This window comes from Coregonus clupeaformis, chromosome 1, assembly GCF_020615455.1.
Source record: "Coregonus clupeaformis isolate EN_2021a chromosome 1, ASM2061545v1, whole genome shotgun sequence".
Taxonomy (NCBI): Eukaryota; Metazoa; Chordata; class Actinopteri; order Salmoniformes; family Salmonidae; genus Coregonus; species Coregonus clupeaformis.
This window is the reverse complement of record NC_059192.1, coordinates 43,934,217-43,954,050: the sequence shown is the minus strand read 5'-3', so window position 1 is coordinate 43,954,050 and position 19,834 is coordinate 43,934,217. Positions and strand designations below refer to the sequence as shown.

The following is a 19,834-nucleotide window of genomic DNA, read 5'->3' as shown; positions in this document are numbered from 1 at the left end:
TTTTGAATATCCTGTCTTTTTTGTGTGAATAAAAATATATTATAAAATATATACAGTGGGGAGAACAAGTATTTGATACACTGCCGATTTTGCAGGTTTTCCTACTTACAAAGCATGTAGAGGTCTGTAATTTTTTATCATAGTTACACTTCAACTGTGAGAGACAGAATCTAAAACAAAAATCCAGAAAATCACATTGTATGTATTTTCTATTGGGTTCAGGTCTGGAGACTGGCTAGGCCACTCCAGGACCTTGAGATGCTTTTTACGGAGCCACTCCTTAGTTGCCCTGGCTGTGTGTTTCGGGTCGTTGTCATGCTGGATGATCCAGTCACGACCCATCTTCAATGCTCTTACTGATGGAAGGAGGTTGTTGGCCAAGATCTCGCAATACATGGCCCCATCCATCCTCCCCTCATGCTGGCTGATCACTCCCAACCCATAGGAATCCCCACCCGGTTGATTGCCATTGAGGGCTTCCACCATTTAAAAGTAATGTCTATACTAAAACAAGTTACATCCATCTAGAGTCCTCCATTTACTGTATCACTTGACACCGAAACGCCTGTTATTTTTTCCAAAATAAAGATAGGATCATTTAAACATTTAACATAATGAATTAGATGCATAAGTAATTCAATCAATCAGAAAGTTTCAGATTCATACAATCAAGACTGAACATTTTACAGAGAACAATATGTCTCTAAATTAAATTTAAAAGTCAGGTAAAAAATTATGATGTTACTATTTAGTTAATTTGGTATGCAGTGGAGCTGATGTTACCTCCATGACAGCTTTGGTGTGTTCCCCCAGCCAGGGGAGGCCCTGGATGGCCCCCAGACAGCGCACTGCTGACGGCAGACTCTTCAGGACTGAGGCTGCTTGCCGGAATGCCAGGCATGGACCCTTACTTTCATTGAACTCAGAACTCTCAGCCAGCTCCTCCATCACATCCTACAGAGAAGAGGGGACAGAGAAAGAGAAAGAGAAAGAGAGAGAGAGAGGTACAATGAAAGGAGAGGGAAGAGAGGAGAGGGATGTGAGAAATATGGAGATGAGAAACCATAAAGATGAAAAAAGGAAACCCACAAGAATTGTGATATGAGGTCAGAGAAGAGGGAAGGGAGAGGACAGGGAGAAAAACAAAGGGAGAGATAGTGTGGGGAAAGAGAGAGAGATATGTCAGGTGTGCACTCACACGTCAGATGCACTGACCCATGGTGGCAGCCAGACAGGGATCGGAGCACATAGTCCCCCTCTCCCTCTCTCCTTCCCCTCTCCCTCTTTACCCCCATCCATCTCTCTTCCCACAGCAGTAGGCCCCGGTGCACAGGCCTCTTCTATATGACTGCACAGCGATATTTTGATCGGTGTGCACCGGAGAGGAACGTGTCATTTTCCACTTGTTGACAAAAGGTTCCCCAGGGGCCTGCGAAACTCTTTCCTCTCTGAAGCAACATGGTGGTTCAACGAAAGTAAAGAACATCTGTCAGGAGTTTTCCCTTTTGTTATTTTCAATAGAAGGATTTGGCCGGGGGTGGGGGAGTGAGGGTTTTATGCATGAGCAGTCCCAGAGGACACCATGTTCCAGGGAAGAGTAGCTTCCTTACTCAATACCTATTGCTCTGCATTGATATACAGTACAGAACAGTACAGTACAGTACAGACTCATGGTAAATGTAGGGATGTACAGTCAGGTCCATAATTATTGGCACCCTTGATAAAGACGAGCATAAAATACTGTATAAAATAATAATACAAATACTGAGCTATATTGCATGCAAAAATTTTTTGGGGAAATTAGATTTTTTATACTAATAAAATTGCTCAGAGAAAGAGATTTTGCTTAACAAGCAATCAAAAATGAATAGGGGTCAAAATTCTTGACTCCCCTGTTTTCAGTATCCAGCACCCTACCCTTGCGAGGATAATGACACTGTGACATTTTCTCTTATGTTTTATGAGATTGGAGAACACATTGAAAGGGATCTTAAACCATTCCTCCTTACATAATCTTTCCAGTGCCTTGATATCCTTTGTCTGCGCTTATGGACTGCCCTCTTCAAATCAAACCACAGGTTTTCAATGTGGTTCAAGTCCAGAGACTGTGGCAGAGGCAGCCAGGTTTTTGGCCGCAAGTGGATCTTCCATCAAGACAATAACCCCAAGCACATATCCAAATCTACAAAGAAATTGTTAATTGGCCACAACATTTTACAATGACAATCTCCCAATGTCTGTTGGAAAGCAGACTGAACTCTAGGATTTTGCCTGTGGTTAGCTCCAACCCGTTTATTTTTATCCTAAAAAAACTCCCTAGTCCTTGCCGATGACAAGCTTGAAAATATGAAGAGTGGTACTCAGTGATGTGGTATTGGATTTGCCCCACACATAACACTTTGTATTCAGGACATCAAGTTCATTTCTTTGCCACATATTTTGCAGTTTAACTTTAGTGCCTTATTGCAAACAGGATGCATGTTTTGGAATAGTTTTATTCTGAACAAGCTTCCTTCTTTTCACTCTGTCATTTAGGTTAGTATTGTGGAGTAACTACAATGTTGTTGATCCATCCTCAGTTTCTCCTATCACAGCCATTCAACTCTGTAACTGTTTTAAAGTCACCATTGGCCTACTAGTGAAATCCCTAAGCGGTTTCCTTCCTCCACGGCATCTGAGTTAGGAAGGACGCCTGTATCTTTGAAGTGACTGGGTGTATTGATACACCATCCAAAGTGTAATTAGTAATTACACCATGCTCAAAAAGGGATATTCAATGTCTGTTTTTTTTTTTTTTACCCATCTGCCAATAGATGCCCTTCTTTGTGAGGCATTGGAAAACCTCCCTGGTCCTTGTGGTTGAATATGTGTTTGAAATTCACTGCTTGACTGAGGGACCTTACAGATAATTGTATGTGTAGGGTACAGAGATAAGGTAGTTAAGGTAGTGTGGAAGGACCACCAGCCCGGCATGATAGTAGCCCAGCCAAGCATATGAGTAGAGGGGATCAGAGGCAGTTAAGCACACCTGGCGGCACTAATCACCTATTCTCTTCCTCCTACATAAGATATGGAGAACCAGTAATGGGGGGGGAGCTCAGTGGAAAAAGGATGTGCTGATTCTCCAAACGGATTACTTACCTGACAAACGACAGAAGAAAGGAACGGACTACCTGTTGGGAATGGCAAACACTGATTCTCACCACCACCAGAAATGAGCTCTCCACGAACGTATAGTTAAGACGGTGACACACCCGTAATTTATGTTATAGTTAAAAGTTACTCACCTTGTTGTCCTTATTCCTGTAAAGAAGAAGATTTGTGTTATCCTTTTGAGATCATCCTTGGTTGTGTGGGCATGTTTGAAAAGAAAAGATACCTCAATAGAGAACTTTGTTCTATGTCAAAAACCTGCTCCTGACTCGTTTATTCCACCTTTACGCTTTAGAGCGGACAGCCCCTGCAATATGGAACTTTTCAGGGAAGTCAGGAACCAATATACACAATCAGTTAGGAAAGCAAAGGCTAACTTTTTCTAAAAGAAATGTGCATCCTGTAGCACTAACTCCAAAAAGTTTTGGGACACTGTAAAGTCCATGGAGAATAAGAGCACCTCCTCCCAGCTGCCCACTGCACTGAGGCTAGGAAACACTGTCACTACCGATAAATCTACAATAATTGAAAAATTCAACAAGCATTTTGCTACGGCTGGCCATGCTTTCCACCTGGCTACCCCTACCCCGGCCATCAGCTCTGCACCCTCCGCTGCAACTTGCCCATGCCCCCCCCCCCCCCCCCCCCCCTCCCCCCGCTTCTCCTTCACCCAAATTCAGATAGCTGATGTTCTGAAAGAGCTGAAAAATCTGGACCCCTACAAATCATCTGGGCTAGACAATCTGGACCCTTTCTTTCTAAAATTAGCCGCCGAAATTGTCGCAAACCCTATTACCAGCCTGTTCAACCTCTCTTTCGTAACGTCTGAGATCCCCAGAGATTGGAAAGCTGCCGCGGTCATTCCCCTCTTCAAAGGGGGTGGCACTCTAGATCCAAACTGTTACAGACCTACATCCATCCTGCCCTGCCTTTCGAAAATATTATATCTGGTTTCCGAGCTGGTCATGGGTGTACCTCAGCCACGCTCAAGGTCCTATACAATATAATAACCGCGATCGATAAAAGACAGTACTGTGCAGCCGTCTTCATTGACCTGGCCAAGGCTTTTGACTCTGTCAATTACCGCATTCTTATTAGAAGACTAAATAGCCTTGGTTTCTCAAATGACTGCCTCGCCTGGTTCACCAACTACTTCTCAGATAGAGTACAATGTGTCAAATCGGAGGGCCTGTTGTCTGGACCTATGGCAGTCTCTATGGGGGTGCCACAGGGTTCAATTCTCGGGTCGACTCTATTCTCTGTGTATATCAATGATGTTGCTCTTGCTGCTGGTGACTTTCAGATCCACCTCTACGCAGACGACACCATTTTCTATACATCTGGCCCTTCATTGGACACTGTGTTAACAAACCTCCAAACGAGCTTCAATGCCATACAACACTCCTTCCGTGGCCTGCTCTTAAACGCTAGTAAAACAAATGCATGCTCTTCAATTGAACGCTGCTTACACCCGCCTGCCCGACTAGAATCACTACTCTCGGCGGGTCTGACTTAGAATATGTGGACAACTACAAATACCTAGGTGTCTGGTTAGACCGTAAACTCTCCTTCCAGACTCACATTAAGCATCTCCAATCCAAAGTTAAATCTAGAATTGGCTTCCTATTTCGCAACAAAGCCTCCTTCACTCATGATGCTAAACATGCCCTCGTAAAACTGACTATCCTACCGATCCTTGACATCGGCGATGTCATTTACAAAATAGCTTCCAACACTCTACTCAGCAAATTGGATGTAGTCTATCACAGTGCCATCCGTTTTGTCACCAAAGCCCCATATACTACCCACCATTGTGACCTGTACGCTCTCGTTGGCTGGCCCTCACTACATATTCGTCGCCAAACCCACTGGCTCCAGGTCAACTATAAATCACTTCTAGGCAAATCCCCGCCTTATCTTAGCTCATTGGTCACCATAGCAACACCCACCCGTAGTATGCGTTCCAGCAGGTATATCTCACTGGTCATCCCCAAAGCCAACACCTCCTTTGGTCACCATTCCTTCCAGTTCTCTGCTGCAAATGACTGGAACGAACTGCAAAAATCTCTGAAGCTGGAGACACTTATCTCCCTCACTCTCTTTAAGCATCAGTTGTCAGAGCAGCTTACCGATCACTGCACCTGTACACAGCCCATCTGTAATTAGCCCACCCAACTACCTCATCCCCATATTGTTATTTACATTGTCATTTATTTTGCTAATTTGCACCCCAGTATCTCTATTTGCACATCATCTTCTGCACATATATCACTCCAGTGTTAATAAAACATTATAATTGTAATTATTTTGCACTATGGCCTATTTATTGCCTTACCTCCATAACTTACTACATTTGCACACACTGTATATAGCTTTTGTATTGTGTTATTGACTGTATGTTTTGTTTATTCCATATGTAACTCTGTGTTGTTGTTGTTTTTACCGCACTGCTTTGCTTTATCTTGGCCAGGTCGCAGTTGTAAATGAGAACTTGTTCTCAACTGGCTTACCTGGTTAAATAAAGGTGAAATAAAAAATAAAAATAAAGAGCAACCGACAGAATACTTGGTCCGCTCACAGTAGTCATCGAAAAATCATGTTAAACTCTATAATTGCACACAGAGTAAGTCCATGCAACTTATTATGTGACTTGTTAAGCACAATTTTACTCCTGAACTTATTTAGGCTTTCCATAATAAAGGGGTTGAATACTTATTGACTCAAGACATTTCAGCTTTTCATTTAGTATCAATTTGTTAAAATGTCTAACAACATAATTCCACTTTCACATTATGGGGTATTGTGTGTAGGCCTGTGACACAAAATCTCAATGTAATCATTTTAAATTCAGGTTGTAACACAACAAAATGTGGAAAAAGTCAAGGGGTGTGAATACTTTCTGAAGGCACTGTACATATACCACCAAAACAAAAATACACATATCCCACTCAGTACAGATGTCAATTCAACTTCTATTCCATGTTGGTTCAATGTAATTTCATTGAAATGACGTGGAAACAATGTTGATTCAACCAGTGTGTGCCCAGTGGGATGTAGGCAATGAATTACTCGAGGTACAGAATATAATGTTTAAAAAAAATTAAAACATGAGATCAGGACATTTCGCCAGAGGGTGAAATATTGACAGCTTTACTATAGAGACTTGCCCAACCTTTAAAACAGTGTTTCTCTTCAGTAGATCATAATAGTATGGCAAAGTTTGCGGGGTTTTTCTCTCCTGGTCTGGTTGAGTAGTGAGCTAGATCAGTGCAGTCACCAACAGTGTGGCCGGGCCATGGGTTATCTGTCCAGACATGGTGCCTTGGGTAAGCAGGCAAGACCTGAGCCCAGCCTGGCAGGAGACTCCACTGACCCATTCACAACATGCGGCGAAAGGATGACCTCAAACACCCCAACAAGCACGCACATACACACACAGGAAGTTCACACGCATGCATGCACACTCACACAACACACTCCCACGCTTGCACAGCTGGGCTCCCTTCACAGCATGAGATAATGAGAGGATTGAGGCCTTAATTGAGATGGGTTAAAGGGCAGGCTCCTGCTGTGCTGGGATACTCTGTCTGCACTGTGGTTCTGCCTGGAGTAGCTAGCTTGCTAGCTACTGTAGCAGAGGGAGCCTTAGACATAATTCAACTAGAACCACTGTACAGAATGGGGCAGCATTCCACTGATTATGGGGAAAGATATCTTAGCTCCGTTTGTCTAGCACAGGCATCGGTTGTCTAGTACAGTCATCAGCAACGTATGGCACCGGTGCCAAGGCTGACATGTGAGGGTTTCCCTCAGCACGCCAAACAATTGTATAAAATTGACTAAATAACTGAAATTGCATTTGTTTTGAAATTGCATTGATTTTCCTTCAATGGGTACTGCTTTGGACCAGGTTTGTGAGAGTATTTCTTATGTGTGAAGAAAATGTGTAGCGAAGATGCACCTGAAATGCTTTTCCAACAGTCTTGAAAGAGTTCCCACATACAGTGAGGGAAAAAAGTATTTGATCCCCTGCTGATTTTGTACGTTTGCCCACTGACAAAGACATGATCAGTCTATAATTTTAATGGTACGTTTATTTGAACAGTGAGAGACAGAATAACAACAAAAAGATCCAGAAAAACGTATGTCAAAAATGTTATAAATTGATTTGCATTTTAATGAGGGAAATAAGTATTTGACCCCCTCTCAGTCAGAAAGATTTCTGGCTCCCAGGTGTCTTTTATAAAGGTAACGAGCTGAGATTAGGAGCACACTCTTAAAGGGAGTGCTCCTAATCTCAGTTTGTTACCTGTATAAAAGACACCTGTCCACAGAAGCAATCAATCAATCAGATTCCAAACTCTCCACCATGGCCAAGACCAAAGAGCTCTCCAAGGATGTCAGATTGTAGACCTACACAAGGCTGGAATGGGCTACAAGACCATCACCAAGCAGCTTGGTGAGAAGGTGACAACAGTTGGTGCGATTATTCGCAAATGGAAAAAACACAAAAGAACTGTCAATCTCCCTCGGCCTGGGGCTCCATGCAAGATCTCACTTCGTGGAGTTGCAATGATCATGAGAACGGTGAGGAATCAGCCCAGAACTACACGGGAGGATCTTGTCAATGATCTCAAGGCAGCTGGGACCATAGTCACCAAGAAAACAATTGGTAACACACTACGCCGTGAAGGACTGAAATCCTGCAGCGCCCGCAAGGTCCCCCTGCTCAAGAAAGCACATATACAGGCCCGTCTGAAGTTTGCCAATGAACATCTGAATGGTTCAGAGGAGAACTGGGTGAAAGTGTTGTGGTCAGATGAGACCAAAATCGAGCTCTTTGGCATCAACTCAACTCGCCGTGTTTGGAGGAGGAGGAATGCTGCCTATGACCCCAAGAACACCATCCCGACCGTCAAACATGGAGGAGGAAACATTATGCTTTGGGGGTGTTTTTCTGCTAAGGGGACAGGACAACTTCACCGCATCAAAGGGACGCTGGACGGGGCCATGTACCGTCAAATCTTGGGTGAGAACCTCCTTCCCTCAGCCAGGGCATTGAAAATGGGTCATGGATGGGTATCCCAGCATGACAATGACCCAAAACACACGGCCAAGGCAACAAAGGTGTGGCTCAAGAAGAAGCACGTTAAGGTCCTGGAGTGGCCTAGCCAGTCTCCAGACCTTAATCCCATAGAAAATCTGTGGAGGGAGCTGAAGGTTCGAGTTGCCAAACGTCAGCCTCAAAACCTTAATGACTTGGAGAAGATCTGCAAAGAGGAGTGGGACAAAATCCCTCCTGAGATGTGTGCAAACCTGGTGGCCAACTACAAGAAACGTCTGACCTCTGTGATTGCCAACAAGGGTTTTGCCACCAAGTACTAAGTCATGTTTTACAGAGGGGTCAAATACTTATTTCCCTCATTAAAATGCAAATCAATGTCTAAAAATTTTTACATGCGTTTTTCTGGATTTTGTTGTTGTTATTCTGTCTCTCACTGTTCAAATAAACCTACCATTAAAATTATAGACTGATCATGTCTTTGTCAGTGGGCAAACGTACAAAATCAGCAGGGGATCAAATACTTTTTTCCTTCACTGTATTCTGAGCACTTGTTGGCTGCTTTTCCTTCACTCTGCGGTCCGACTCATCCCAAACCATCTCAAGTGGGTTGAGGTCGGGGGATTGTGGAGGCCAGGTCATCTGATGCAGCATTCCATCACTCTCCTTCTTGGTAAAATAGCCCTTACACAGCCTGGAGGTGTGTTGGGTCATTGGCCTATTGAAAAACAAATGATAGTCCTACTAAGCCCAAACCAAATGGGATGGCGTATCGTTATAAAATGCTGTGGTAGCCATGCTGGTTAAGAGTGCCTTGAATTCTAAATAAATCACAGACAGTGTCACCAGCAAAGCACCCCCACACCATAACACCTCCTCCTCCATGCTTAATGGTGGGATATACACATGCGGAGATCATCTGTTCACCCACACCACGTCTCACAAAGACACAATGGTTTGAACCATAAATCTCCAATTCGAACTCAATGGACAAATTTCCATTGCTCGTGTTTCTTGGCCCAAGCAAGTCTCTTCTTCTTATTGGTGTCCTTTAGTAGTGGTTTCTTTGCAGCAATTCGACCATGAAGGCCTGATTCACACAGTCCCCTCCGAACAGTTGATGTTGAGATGTGTCTGTTACTTGAACTCTGTGAAGCATTTATTTGGGCTGCAATTTCTTAGGCTGGTAACTCTAATGAACTTATCCTCTGCAGCAGAGGTAACTCTGGGTCTTCCATTCCTGTGGCGGTCCTCATGAGAACCAGTTTCATCATAGCGCTTTATGTTTTTTGCGACTGCACTTGGAGAAACGTTCAAAGTTCTTGAAATGTTCTGTATTGACTGACCTGCATGTCTTAAAGTAATGATGGACTGTCGTTTCTCTTTGCTTATTTGAGCTGTTCTTGCCATAATATTGACTTCGTCTTTCACCAAATAGGGCTATCTTCTGTATACCTCCCCTACCTTGTCACAACACAACTGATTGGCTCAAACGCATTAAGAAGGAAAGAAATTCCACAAATTAACTTTTAAGAAGGCACACCTGTTAATTGAAACGCATTCCAGGGGACTACCTCATGAAGCTGGTTGAGAGAATGCCAAGAGTGTGCAAAGCTGTCATCAAGGCAAAGGGTGGCTATTTGAAGAATATCAAATATCAAATATATTTTGATTTGTTTAACACTTCTTTGGTTTCTACATGATTCCCTATGTGTTATTTCATAGTTTGATGTCTTCACTATTATTCAACAATGTAGAAAATAGTAAAAATAAAGAAAAACCCTGGAATGAGTAGGTGTGTCCAAACTTTTGACGGGTACTGTATATATTTCCAACAATCTCCCCCTCGATAACCACCGACCCTCGGTGTGAAACAGCAAAATGTCATGCTCGGATCCCATATATCCAGTGGAAACATAATACAATACCTGAACACTTCTCCCTTGTGCAAGTACAGCTGGGTCGTTCCAAGAAAAATTGTGCCTTTTGGGTAGTGTAATCCTGTAAAAATAAGTTTCATTTCACCTTATTTTAGTATTCTGACATAAAGACCACATGTTCCACTTCATAAAAATCATGTTTTCCCATCTGAATAGGTCAAATTAACCTCTACGGGATCGGTGTCCGTATACGGGATGGTTAAGCTAACGTGCGCTAATGTGATTAGCATGACTGCATGATTCCATATGTGTTATGTCATAGTTTTGATGTCTTCATTATTATTCTACAATATAGAAAATTGTAAAAATAAGTAACGCTGCAGAAATGTTTTGGTACCCTGACAAAGGTCTGTGCTTTGACACAATCCTGTCTCAGAGCTCTACAGACAACCTTCAACCACATGGCTTGGTTTTTGCTCTGACATGCACTGTCAACTGTTGGACAGGTGTGTGCCTTTCCAAATCATGTCAAATCAACTGAATTTACCACAGGTGGACTCCAATCAAGTTGTAGATCCATCTCAAGGATGATCAATGGAAACAGGATGCATCTGAGCTCAATTTCAAGTCTCATAGCAAAGGGTCTGAATACTTATGTAAATAAGGTATTCCTGTTTTAAAATGTTTATACATTTGCAAAAATTTATAAAAACCTGTTTTCACTTTGTCATTGTGGGGTATTGTGTGTAGATTGATCAGGATGTTTTATTTATTTAATCAATTTTGTTGTGCTGAATAAGGCTGTAACGTAACAAAATGTGGAAAAACTCAAGGGGTCTGAATACTTTCCGAAGGCACTGTATACAAAAGTATGTATGTGGACACCCCTTCAAATCAGTGTATTCAGCTATTTCAGCCACACCCATTGCTGACATGTGTATCAAATCGATCACACAGCCATGCAATCTCCATAGACAAAGATTGGCAGTAGAATGGCTTTACTGAACAGCTCAATGACTTTCAATGTGGCACTGTCATAGGATGCCACCTTTTCAACAAGTCAGTTCATCACATTTCTACCCTGCTAGAGCTGTCCCGGTCAACCGTAAGTGCTGTTATTGTGAAGTGGAAATGTCTAGGAGCAACAACGGCTTAGCCGTGAGGTGGTAGGCCACACAAGCTCACAGTACGGGAGCACCGAGTGCTGGAGCGGATAAAAATAATTGTCTGTCCTCGGTTTCAACACTCACTACCGAGTTCCAAACTGCCTCTGGGAGCAACGTCAGCACAACAACTGTTTGTTGGGAGCTTCATGAAATGTGTTTCTATGGCCGAGCAGCTGTACACAAGTATAAGATCACCATTCGCAATGCCAAGCGTCGGCTGGAGTGGTGTAAAGCTCGCCGCCATTGGACTCTGAAGCAGTGGAAAGGTGTTCTCTGGAGTGATGATTCACGCTTTACCATCTGGCAGTCTGACGGACGAATCTGGGTTTGGCGGATGCCAGGAGAACGCTACATGCCCCAATGCATAGTGGAATAATGATCTGGGGCTGTTTTTCAAGGTTCGGGCTAAGCCCCTTAGTTCCAGTGAAGGGAACTCTTAAATGTACAGCATACAATGACATTCTAGACAATTCTATGATTCCAACATTGTGGCAACAGTTTGGGGAAGGCCCTTTCCTGTTTCAGCATGAAAATGCCCCCGTGCACAAAGCAAGGGTCCATACAGAAATTGTTTGTCGAGATCGGTGTGGAAGAACTTGACTGGCCTGCACAGAGCCCTGACCTCAACCCCATTGAACACCTTTAGGATGAATTTGAACGCCAACTGCGAGCCAGGCCTAACCGCCCAACATCAGTGCCCAACCTCACTAATTCGCTTGTGGATGAACGGAAGCAAGTCCCAAAAGCAATATTCCAACATCTAGCTGATAGCCTTCCCAGAAGATTGGAGGCTGTTATAGCAGCAAAGGGGGGACCAACTCCATATTAATGCCCATGATTTTGAAATGAGATGTTCGACAAGTAGGTGTCCACATACTTTTGGTAATGTAGTGTATATGTAATTATTGTCATAAATAATTGTATTTTAAAGGCTAATAAGGCTGTTGGAACCATTCATTGATGTTTCTCGGAAGAACCCTCGAAAGATTAAACGGTTCTCGGCAGAACCCGTCATAGATTGTTCTAGGCAGAATCCTTCATATACGGTTCTAGGTATAAACAGGTACAGGGGATTCTATGAAGAACCCTACATATAGGGTTCTAGGTAGAACCCTTTGCAAAGGCTTCTAACTAGCACCAAAAGGGTTCCCCTATGGGGACAAACCGAAGAACCCAGCCGCGAGCTGCCCAGTAATGCGACCCTACCAGAGGAGCTAAATGCCTTTTATGCTCGCTTCAAGGCAAGCAACACTAAAGCATGCATGAGAGCACCAGCTGTTCCGGATGACTGTGTGATCACGCTCTCCGTAGCTGATGTGAGCAAGACCTTTAAACAGGTCAACATTCACAAGGCCGCGGGCCAGATGGATTACCAGGGTGTGTACTCAGAGCATGCTCGGAGCAACTGGCAAGTGTCTTCACTGACATTTAGAACCTCTACCTGACAGAGTCTGTAATACCCACATGTTTCAAGCAGACCACCATAGTCCCTGTGCCCAAGAAAGTGAAGGTAACCTGCCTAAATGACTACCGCCCCGTAGCACTCACGTCGGTAGCCATGAAGTGCTTTGAAAGGCTGGTCATGGCTCACATCAACACCATCATCCCGGAAACCCTAGACCCACTCCAATTCGCATACCGCCCCAACAGATCCACAGATGACGCAATCGCACTCCACACGGCCCTTTCACAACTGGACAAAAGGAACACCTATGTGAGAATGCTATTCATTGACTACAGCTCAGCGTTCAACACCATAGTGCCTACAAAGCTCATCACTAAGCTAAGGACCCTGGGACTAAACGCCTCCCTCTGCAACTGGAACCTGGACTTCCTGGCGGGCCGCCCCCTGGTGGTAAGGGTAGGCAACAACACAGCTGCCATTCTGATCCTCAACACGGGGGCCCCTCAGGGGTGCGTGCTTAGTCCCCTCCTGTACTCCCTGTTCACCCACGACTGCGTGGCCAAGTACGACTGCAACACCATCATTACATTTTCTGACGACACAACAGTGGTATGTCAACTGCCTGGCATCCGACCGTAAGGCGCTAAAGAGGGTAGTGCGTACGGCCCAGTACATCAAGCTCCCTGCCATCCAGGACCTATATACTAGGCGGTGTCAGAGGAAGGACCAAAAAATGGTCAAAGACTCCAGTCACCCAAGTCATAGTCTGTTCTCTCTGCTACCGCACGGCAAGCGGTAACAGAGCACCAAGTCTAGGTCCAAAAGGCTCCTTAACAGCTTCTACCCCCAAGCAATAAGACTGCTGAACAATTAATCAAATGGCCACCCAGACTATTTACATTGACACCCCCCCCCCCCACTGGTGCTACTCGCTGTTTATTATCTATGTCACTTTACCCCTACCTACAGTGCCTTGCAAAAGTATTCATCCCCCTTGGCGTTTTTCCTATTTTGTTGCATTACAATTTGTAATCTGTGGTATGACTTAAAGATTGTTGTACACCAGCGGAACACATCCAACTTGAAGGAGCTGGAGCAGTTTTGCCTTGAAGAATGGGTAAAAATTCCAGTGGCTAGATGTGCAAAGCTTATAGAGACATACCCCAAGATACTTGCAGCTGTAATTGCTGCAAAAGGTGGCTCTACAAAGTATTGACTTTGGGGGGTGAATAGTTATGCACACTCAAGTTTTCTGTTTTTTTGTCTTATTTCTTGTTCGTTTCACCCCAAAAATATATTTTGCATCTTCAAAGTGGTAGGCATGTTGTGTAAATCAAATGATACAAACCACCCAAAAATCTATTTTAATTCCAGGTTGTAAGGCAACAAAATAGGAAAAATGCCAAGGGGAGTGAATACTTTCGCAAGCCACTGTACATGTGCAAATCACCTCGACTAACCTGTAACCCCGCACATTGACTCGGTACCGGTACCCCCTGTATATAGCCTCGTTATTGTTATTTTATTGTGTTACCTTTTATTTTATTTTTTACTTTATTTTATTTTATTTAGTAAATATTTTCGTAACTTTATTTCTTGAACTGCATTGTTGGTTAAGGGCTCGTAAGTAAGCATTTCACGGTAAGGTCTGCACCTGTTGTATTCGGCGCATGTGACAAATAACATTTCATTTTATTATATTTTATTCATATGGTTCTATTTAGCACCTTTGGGTTGACAGAGACCAGGAGCATAAGGCTGAAATCCAACTGATTGGAATTTAACATAGCAAGACACTCCCACAATACAAAATCAGAGTTTTGTCTTCTTTCATTGGAGAGGGGAACTGCAGACAAAACTTTGATCAGGGACATCTTAGAGGAGTAAAGGAGCCATTTGGACACAGAACATATTTACACTAGAAAGGCAACCTGTACTGGATTTAGCACTGAACTACTTGAGGCAGTTGTAAAACACAGCACATAAATATTTGACTTGGCCTATGTTGTCAACAACCTTCCGGTATTCAGATTACAACATGTTGACGTTGAGGGCGTAGAGCCTACTTCACACCAGGATTGCTTCACTGAGCTAGATGTTGATTACATGGGTTAAGTTGATGAGGAAGATTACAGATTTTGAGATGGAAACACAACTTCGACACATAAATAAAAGGGACACTTACACAAACATGGCACCACTGGTCAACAGTAGGCCACTAGAAGTAAGCTGTTATAACACAACTGTTGTTCTACAGTATATAGTATTTCTGTATGTTGTTACTTGTCCAAATGCCACTGATTAAAACTGTCATAACTGTTGCTCCAAACTGTCAGTGGTATTGTTTAATTCCAACTGTTAACATTATGGCTTTTTTCAAATGATGAATTAATCAAAAAGCATAAATCAAAGTTAGATTTTTACTTTGTTACAGTAGACAACAAAACAATTATGCATGGAAAGTTATACAGATACAAAATTGTACTGATAAATACAAAACATAAATAAATACAAATACAGCTCAATACAAAATATTTTCAGTGACAACATTAGTTGACTTAGCCTACTCCTGCTCCTTAACTCCCAATCACTGTCTACCTCTTAGTCAGTCTTGGTCAGACTAAGCCAACCACATCCCCAGCTAGCCTGGCACCCAAGTTGTTTCAAATCAAACTGGAACATTTCTGTGGACTTGCTAATCCTGTTTGCTGCTTGCTCAGTCATGTTTGGACCCAGGCCTTACAAAAATGTCTTCAAGAAGTTGTTGAGGTGTTTCAGGGGTATGTCAAGGGGGATATTCTTTCCCTTCCCATTCCAGAACCTGTTCCAAGTAAGGCTGTGTGCCAACCGAGAGGAAAGAGTGGCATTGACTTGCAAGTTCAGCAGAAGGGTACAGTAAGCATATTGGCTATGACCATAGGCCTTGTAGAACAACAGAGCTATTGTGTAACTTCATTCTATAGCTAGAGGACTCATATTGTTTTGTCTTTATCTGTTGTGGTCTAGTACTGTCTTTTTGCTAGCTAGGGCCATCTACTTTAAGTGCCACCTGTCTTCCCAGTGGCCTACTTGGTGTGTGAACTGTTGACTGCTCATCATTTGCAGATATTGTTGACATATGAACCAGGATCAAGGGGCAGGGCAATTTGTGACTTGTTTTGGTAATCAGTGGCTTTATTGGAGGGGGAGTGGTTTCACCTCTCCTAGGCAATCAGCAATTAGTTCAGGGAGGTGTGCTCTCCACCTCTGCTAGGAAATTAGCAATTAGTGTTAGTTTTCAGTATCTCCTGGTTTCTCTGCGGCAGCTGTAAGTGGCAGTCGTGTCAGTTTTGTCGCTAAACTAAGACAGTCGCCGAAACAAAGACAGTTCTGCCGAGTTGTTCGAGGAAGGAAAGAGAGGAAAGCTCCACACCACCCTCTCACTTGAGTATCTTACCTAGTTATTTACAGATTATCTCATTTTGCTCTTTTGTAGCTTTGTCAACTATGTGTATGTTTTCTATACATGTTCACACCTCTCCCTGTAGGCTTTACAGATGCTCCCCACCCCTTGGCTGCAACCCTTATAATTTAGTGTACCCTGCTCTCACAACAATGTGGAATTCCGGGTCTCTGGCAGCGTTTGGAACTGCTGATCTGCGGTCAAGAACGCAGAGTTCAACTCAGCCTATGCTGCCCTTCAGTTCCTTTACTTTTTGGCCCTGACGGAGACATGGATCACCCCAGAGAACACTGCTACTCCAGCTGCTCTTTCTTCATCTGACAATGTTTTCTCTCATAGTCCAAGAGCATCGTGTCATTGCGGTGGTGGCACTGGTCTACTAATTTCTCCTAAGTGGAGATTTTGTATTTTCTCCCTCTCACCTGTCCATCTCATTTGAATTCCATGCTGTCACTGTCACTTGTCCACTCAAGCTTCACATTATTGTAATCTATTGGCCATCAGGGGCCCTTGGAGAGTTCCTCAATAAGCTAATTTGCTGACAATGGCTCACCACTCTTTGTACTTGGTGACTTCAACCTCCCGACATCTGCCTTGGATTAATTTATTTCCAACTCTCTTTCCCCTCCTTGCCTTTTTCAACCTCACCCTTTCCCAATACCCTCCAACTCACAAAGCAGGCAATACGCTTGACCTCATCTTTACTAGAGGCTGCTCGCTTACTAATCTCACTGCAACCCCCCTCCAGGTCTCTGATCACTACTTTGTTTCCTTTTCTGTCTCCCTTTCCTCCAACCCTAACCCCTCAGACCCTACCCAGATGGTCATGCGCCGTCGCAATCTTCGCCCTCTCTCTCCCACTACTCTCTCCTCTTCTATCCTATCATCTCTCCATTCTTCTAAATCCTTCTCCTTCCTGTCTCATTCTGCCTCTTCTTCAACCTTACTCTCCTCCCTTTCCGCATCCTATGACTCGCACTGTCCCCTTTCCTCCCAGCCGGATCAGCCCTCCTCTCCTGCTCCGTGGCTAAGTGACTCTTTGCGAGCATACAGAACGGCTGCGGGCAGCTGAGTGAAAATGGAGGAAAACTAAACTTCCAGAGGACCTATCATCCTTTCACTCCCCCCTCGCTACCTTTTCTTCCTCTGTATCTGCTGCTAAAAAGCCACTTTCTACCATTCAAAATTTCAAGCTTCTACCTCTAACCCTAGGAAACTCTTTTCCACCTTCTCCTCCCTCCTTAATACTCCACGCCTCCTCCCTCTCTGCAGACGACTTTGTCAACCACTTTGAAAAAAAGGTTGACAACATCCGCTACTCATTCACTAAGCCTATTGAGTCAGCTGGTGTCACTCACACAGAACTACCCTACGCCTTGACCACTTTCTCCCCTCTCTCTCCGATGACATCCTGCGACTAGTGAGGTCTGGCCAACTGACAACCTGCCCGCTCAACCCCATCCCCTCCTCCCTTCTCCAGACCATCTCTGGAGACCTTCTCCCATTCCTCACTTTCCTCATCAACTCATCCCTGACCACTGGCTGCGTCCCCTCTGACCTCAAAATGGCCTGAGTTGCTCTCCTCCTCAAGAAACCAACACTCAACTCATTTGACGTCAAAAACTATAGACCTGTATCCCTTTCTTTATTTTCTTTCCAAAACACTTGAGTGTGCTGTCTTTGATCAGCTTTCTCGTTATCTCTCTCAGAGCGATCTTCTTGACCCTAACCAGTCCAGCTTCAAGACGGGTCACTCAACTGAGACTGCTCTTCTCTGTGTCACGGAGGCTCTCCGCACTGCCAAAGCTGACTCTCTCTCCTCTGTTCTCATCCTCATAGATCTATCCACTGCCTTCGACACCGTGATCCATCAGATCCTCCTCTCCACCCACTCAGGGCTGGGTGTCTCAGGCTCTACACACTCTTGGATTGCATCCCACCTGGTAGGCCGCTCCTACCAGGTGACGTGGAGAGGATCTGTGTCTGAGCCACATACTCTCACTACTGGGGTCCCCCAGGGCTCGGTTCTAGGCCCTCTCCCCTTCTCTCTATACACCAAGTCACTCGGCTCCGTCATATACTCACATGGTTTCTCCTATCATTGCTCCTTCCCCCCTTCTGACACCCAGGTGCCGACACGCATCTCTGCGTGCCTGGTAGATATCTCAACTTGGATGTCGGCCCACCACCGACAAGACGTAACTGCTCTTCCTCCCAGGGAAGGCCTGCCGCTTAAAGAGCGCTCCATCCTGGTTGACAACTCCACTGTTGCCCTCCCAGAGTGCAAAAACCTTGGTGTGACCCTGGACAACACCCCGTCGTTCTCTGCAAACATCAAAGCAGTGACCCGCTCCTGAAAGTTCATGCTCTACAACATCCGTAGAGTACAACCCTACCTCACACAGGAAGTGGGGTCCTAATCCAGGCACTTGTACTCTCCCATCTGGACTACCGCAACTCGCTGTTGGCTGGGCTCCCCGCTTGTGCCATCAAACCCTGTAACTTATCCAAAACGCTGCAGCCCGCCTGGTTTTCAACCTTCCCAAGTTCTCTCATGTCACCCCACTCCTCCGCACACTCCAGTGGCTTCCAGTCGAGGCTCGCATCCATTACAAGACCATGGTGCTTACCTACTGAACAGCAAGAGGAACTGCCCCTCCCCCTACCTTCAGGCTATGCTCAAACCCTACACCCCAACCCAAGCACTCCGTTCTGCCTCCTCAGGTCTTTTGGCCCTCCCAACCCTACGGGAGGGCAGCTCCCGCTCAGTCCAGTCCAAGCTCTTCTCTGTCGTGGCACCCCAATGGTGGAACCAGCTTCCCCTTGATGCTAGGACAGCAGAGACCCTACCCATCTTCGGAAAACATCTGAAACAATACCTCTTCAAACAGTGTCTTAAATAATCCTCCTCCTCGCCCCCTAGCTATTTTAAGATGAATGCACTAACTGTAAGTCACTCTGGATAAGAACATATGCTAAATGAATAATGTAAATAAAATCTAATGTAACCTCAACAACTTCATGTGCATCCTGCATGTTGGACAGGAAGAAGCTAAAGCGGAGTATTGCCTCAGTATGTTTTTTTTTTTTTTTTTTTGTGGTCCCCCTCACTAGACCTGGTTGCATCTGGCACTGAATCTACTACCAAGTCATTGTTTTTTTCTCATGGTTCTCCCTTGCTTTACTGTCTGTGTAGACATTTCTGCAACCTGGCATATGGCAGGGGAGATGCTTCCTCTGTAGAGGTTGGCCCCTGGAGGTATTTCTGAAGCCAGTTGTGATGTCATCAAACATGACATCTGTCCACGATTTGTGACAGAGGCATGCAACCAGCTCCTCTTCATATCAGTTGAACTGCTACTGACGTGGTCGGGAATTAAACAGCCTGGACACGCGTATGCGCCATCGCGCGCATGTTGATTTTGTCCATCCACACGACACGTGATCAGGACACACAGGTTGAAATATCAAAACGAACTCTGAACCAACTATATTAATTTGGGGACACAGAAAACATTTAGCTTGCTGTTGCTAGCTAACTTGTCCTTGGATATAAACATTGGTTTGTTATTTTATCTGAAATATACAAGGCCCTTTTTTTTCCTGGATCTTTGTAGAATTTTGACCCATTTTGAGTCACACAAAATCGTGTGTTCTCTACTCCGACAATTAATCCACAGATAAAAGGGGAAACGTTGTTCGTTTCTAGTGATCTCTCCTAGGGCT

The 19,834-nt window shown here is 44.4% G+C and overlaps 1 protein-coding gene across 2 annotated transcripts in view; it reads right to left on the bottom strand.

Moving 5' to 3' along the window:
- LOC121569188 (DNA nucleotidylexotransferase) overlaps window positions 1-19,834 on the bottom strand; it is a 221,706-nt gene that overhangs the window by 148,860 nt on the left and 53,012 nt on the right. For both annotated transcript variants that reach the window (XM_041879938.2, XM_041879949.2), the window contains exon 4: window positions 784-954. In XM_041879938.2, the coding sequence (XP_041735872.1) occupies window positions 784-954 (171 nt within the window). The remainder of the gene's footprint in view (window positions 1-783; window positions 955-19,834) is intronic.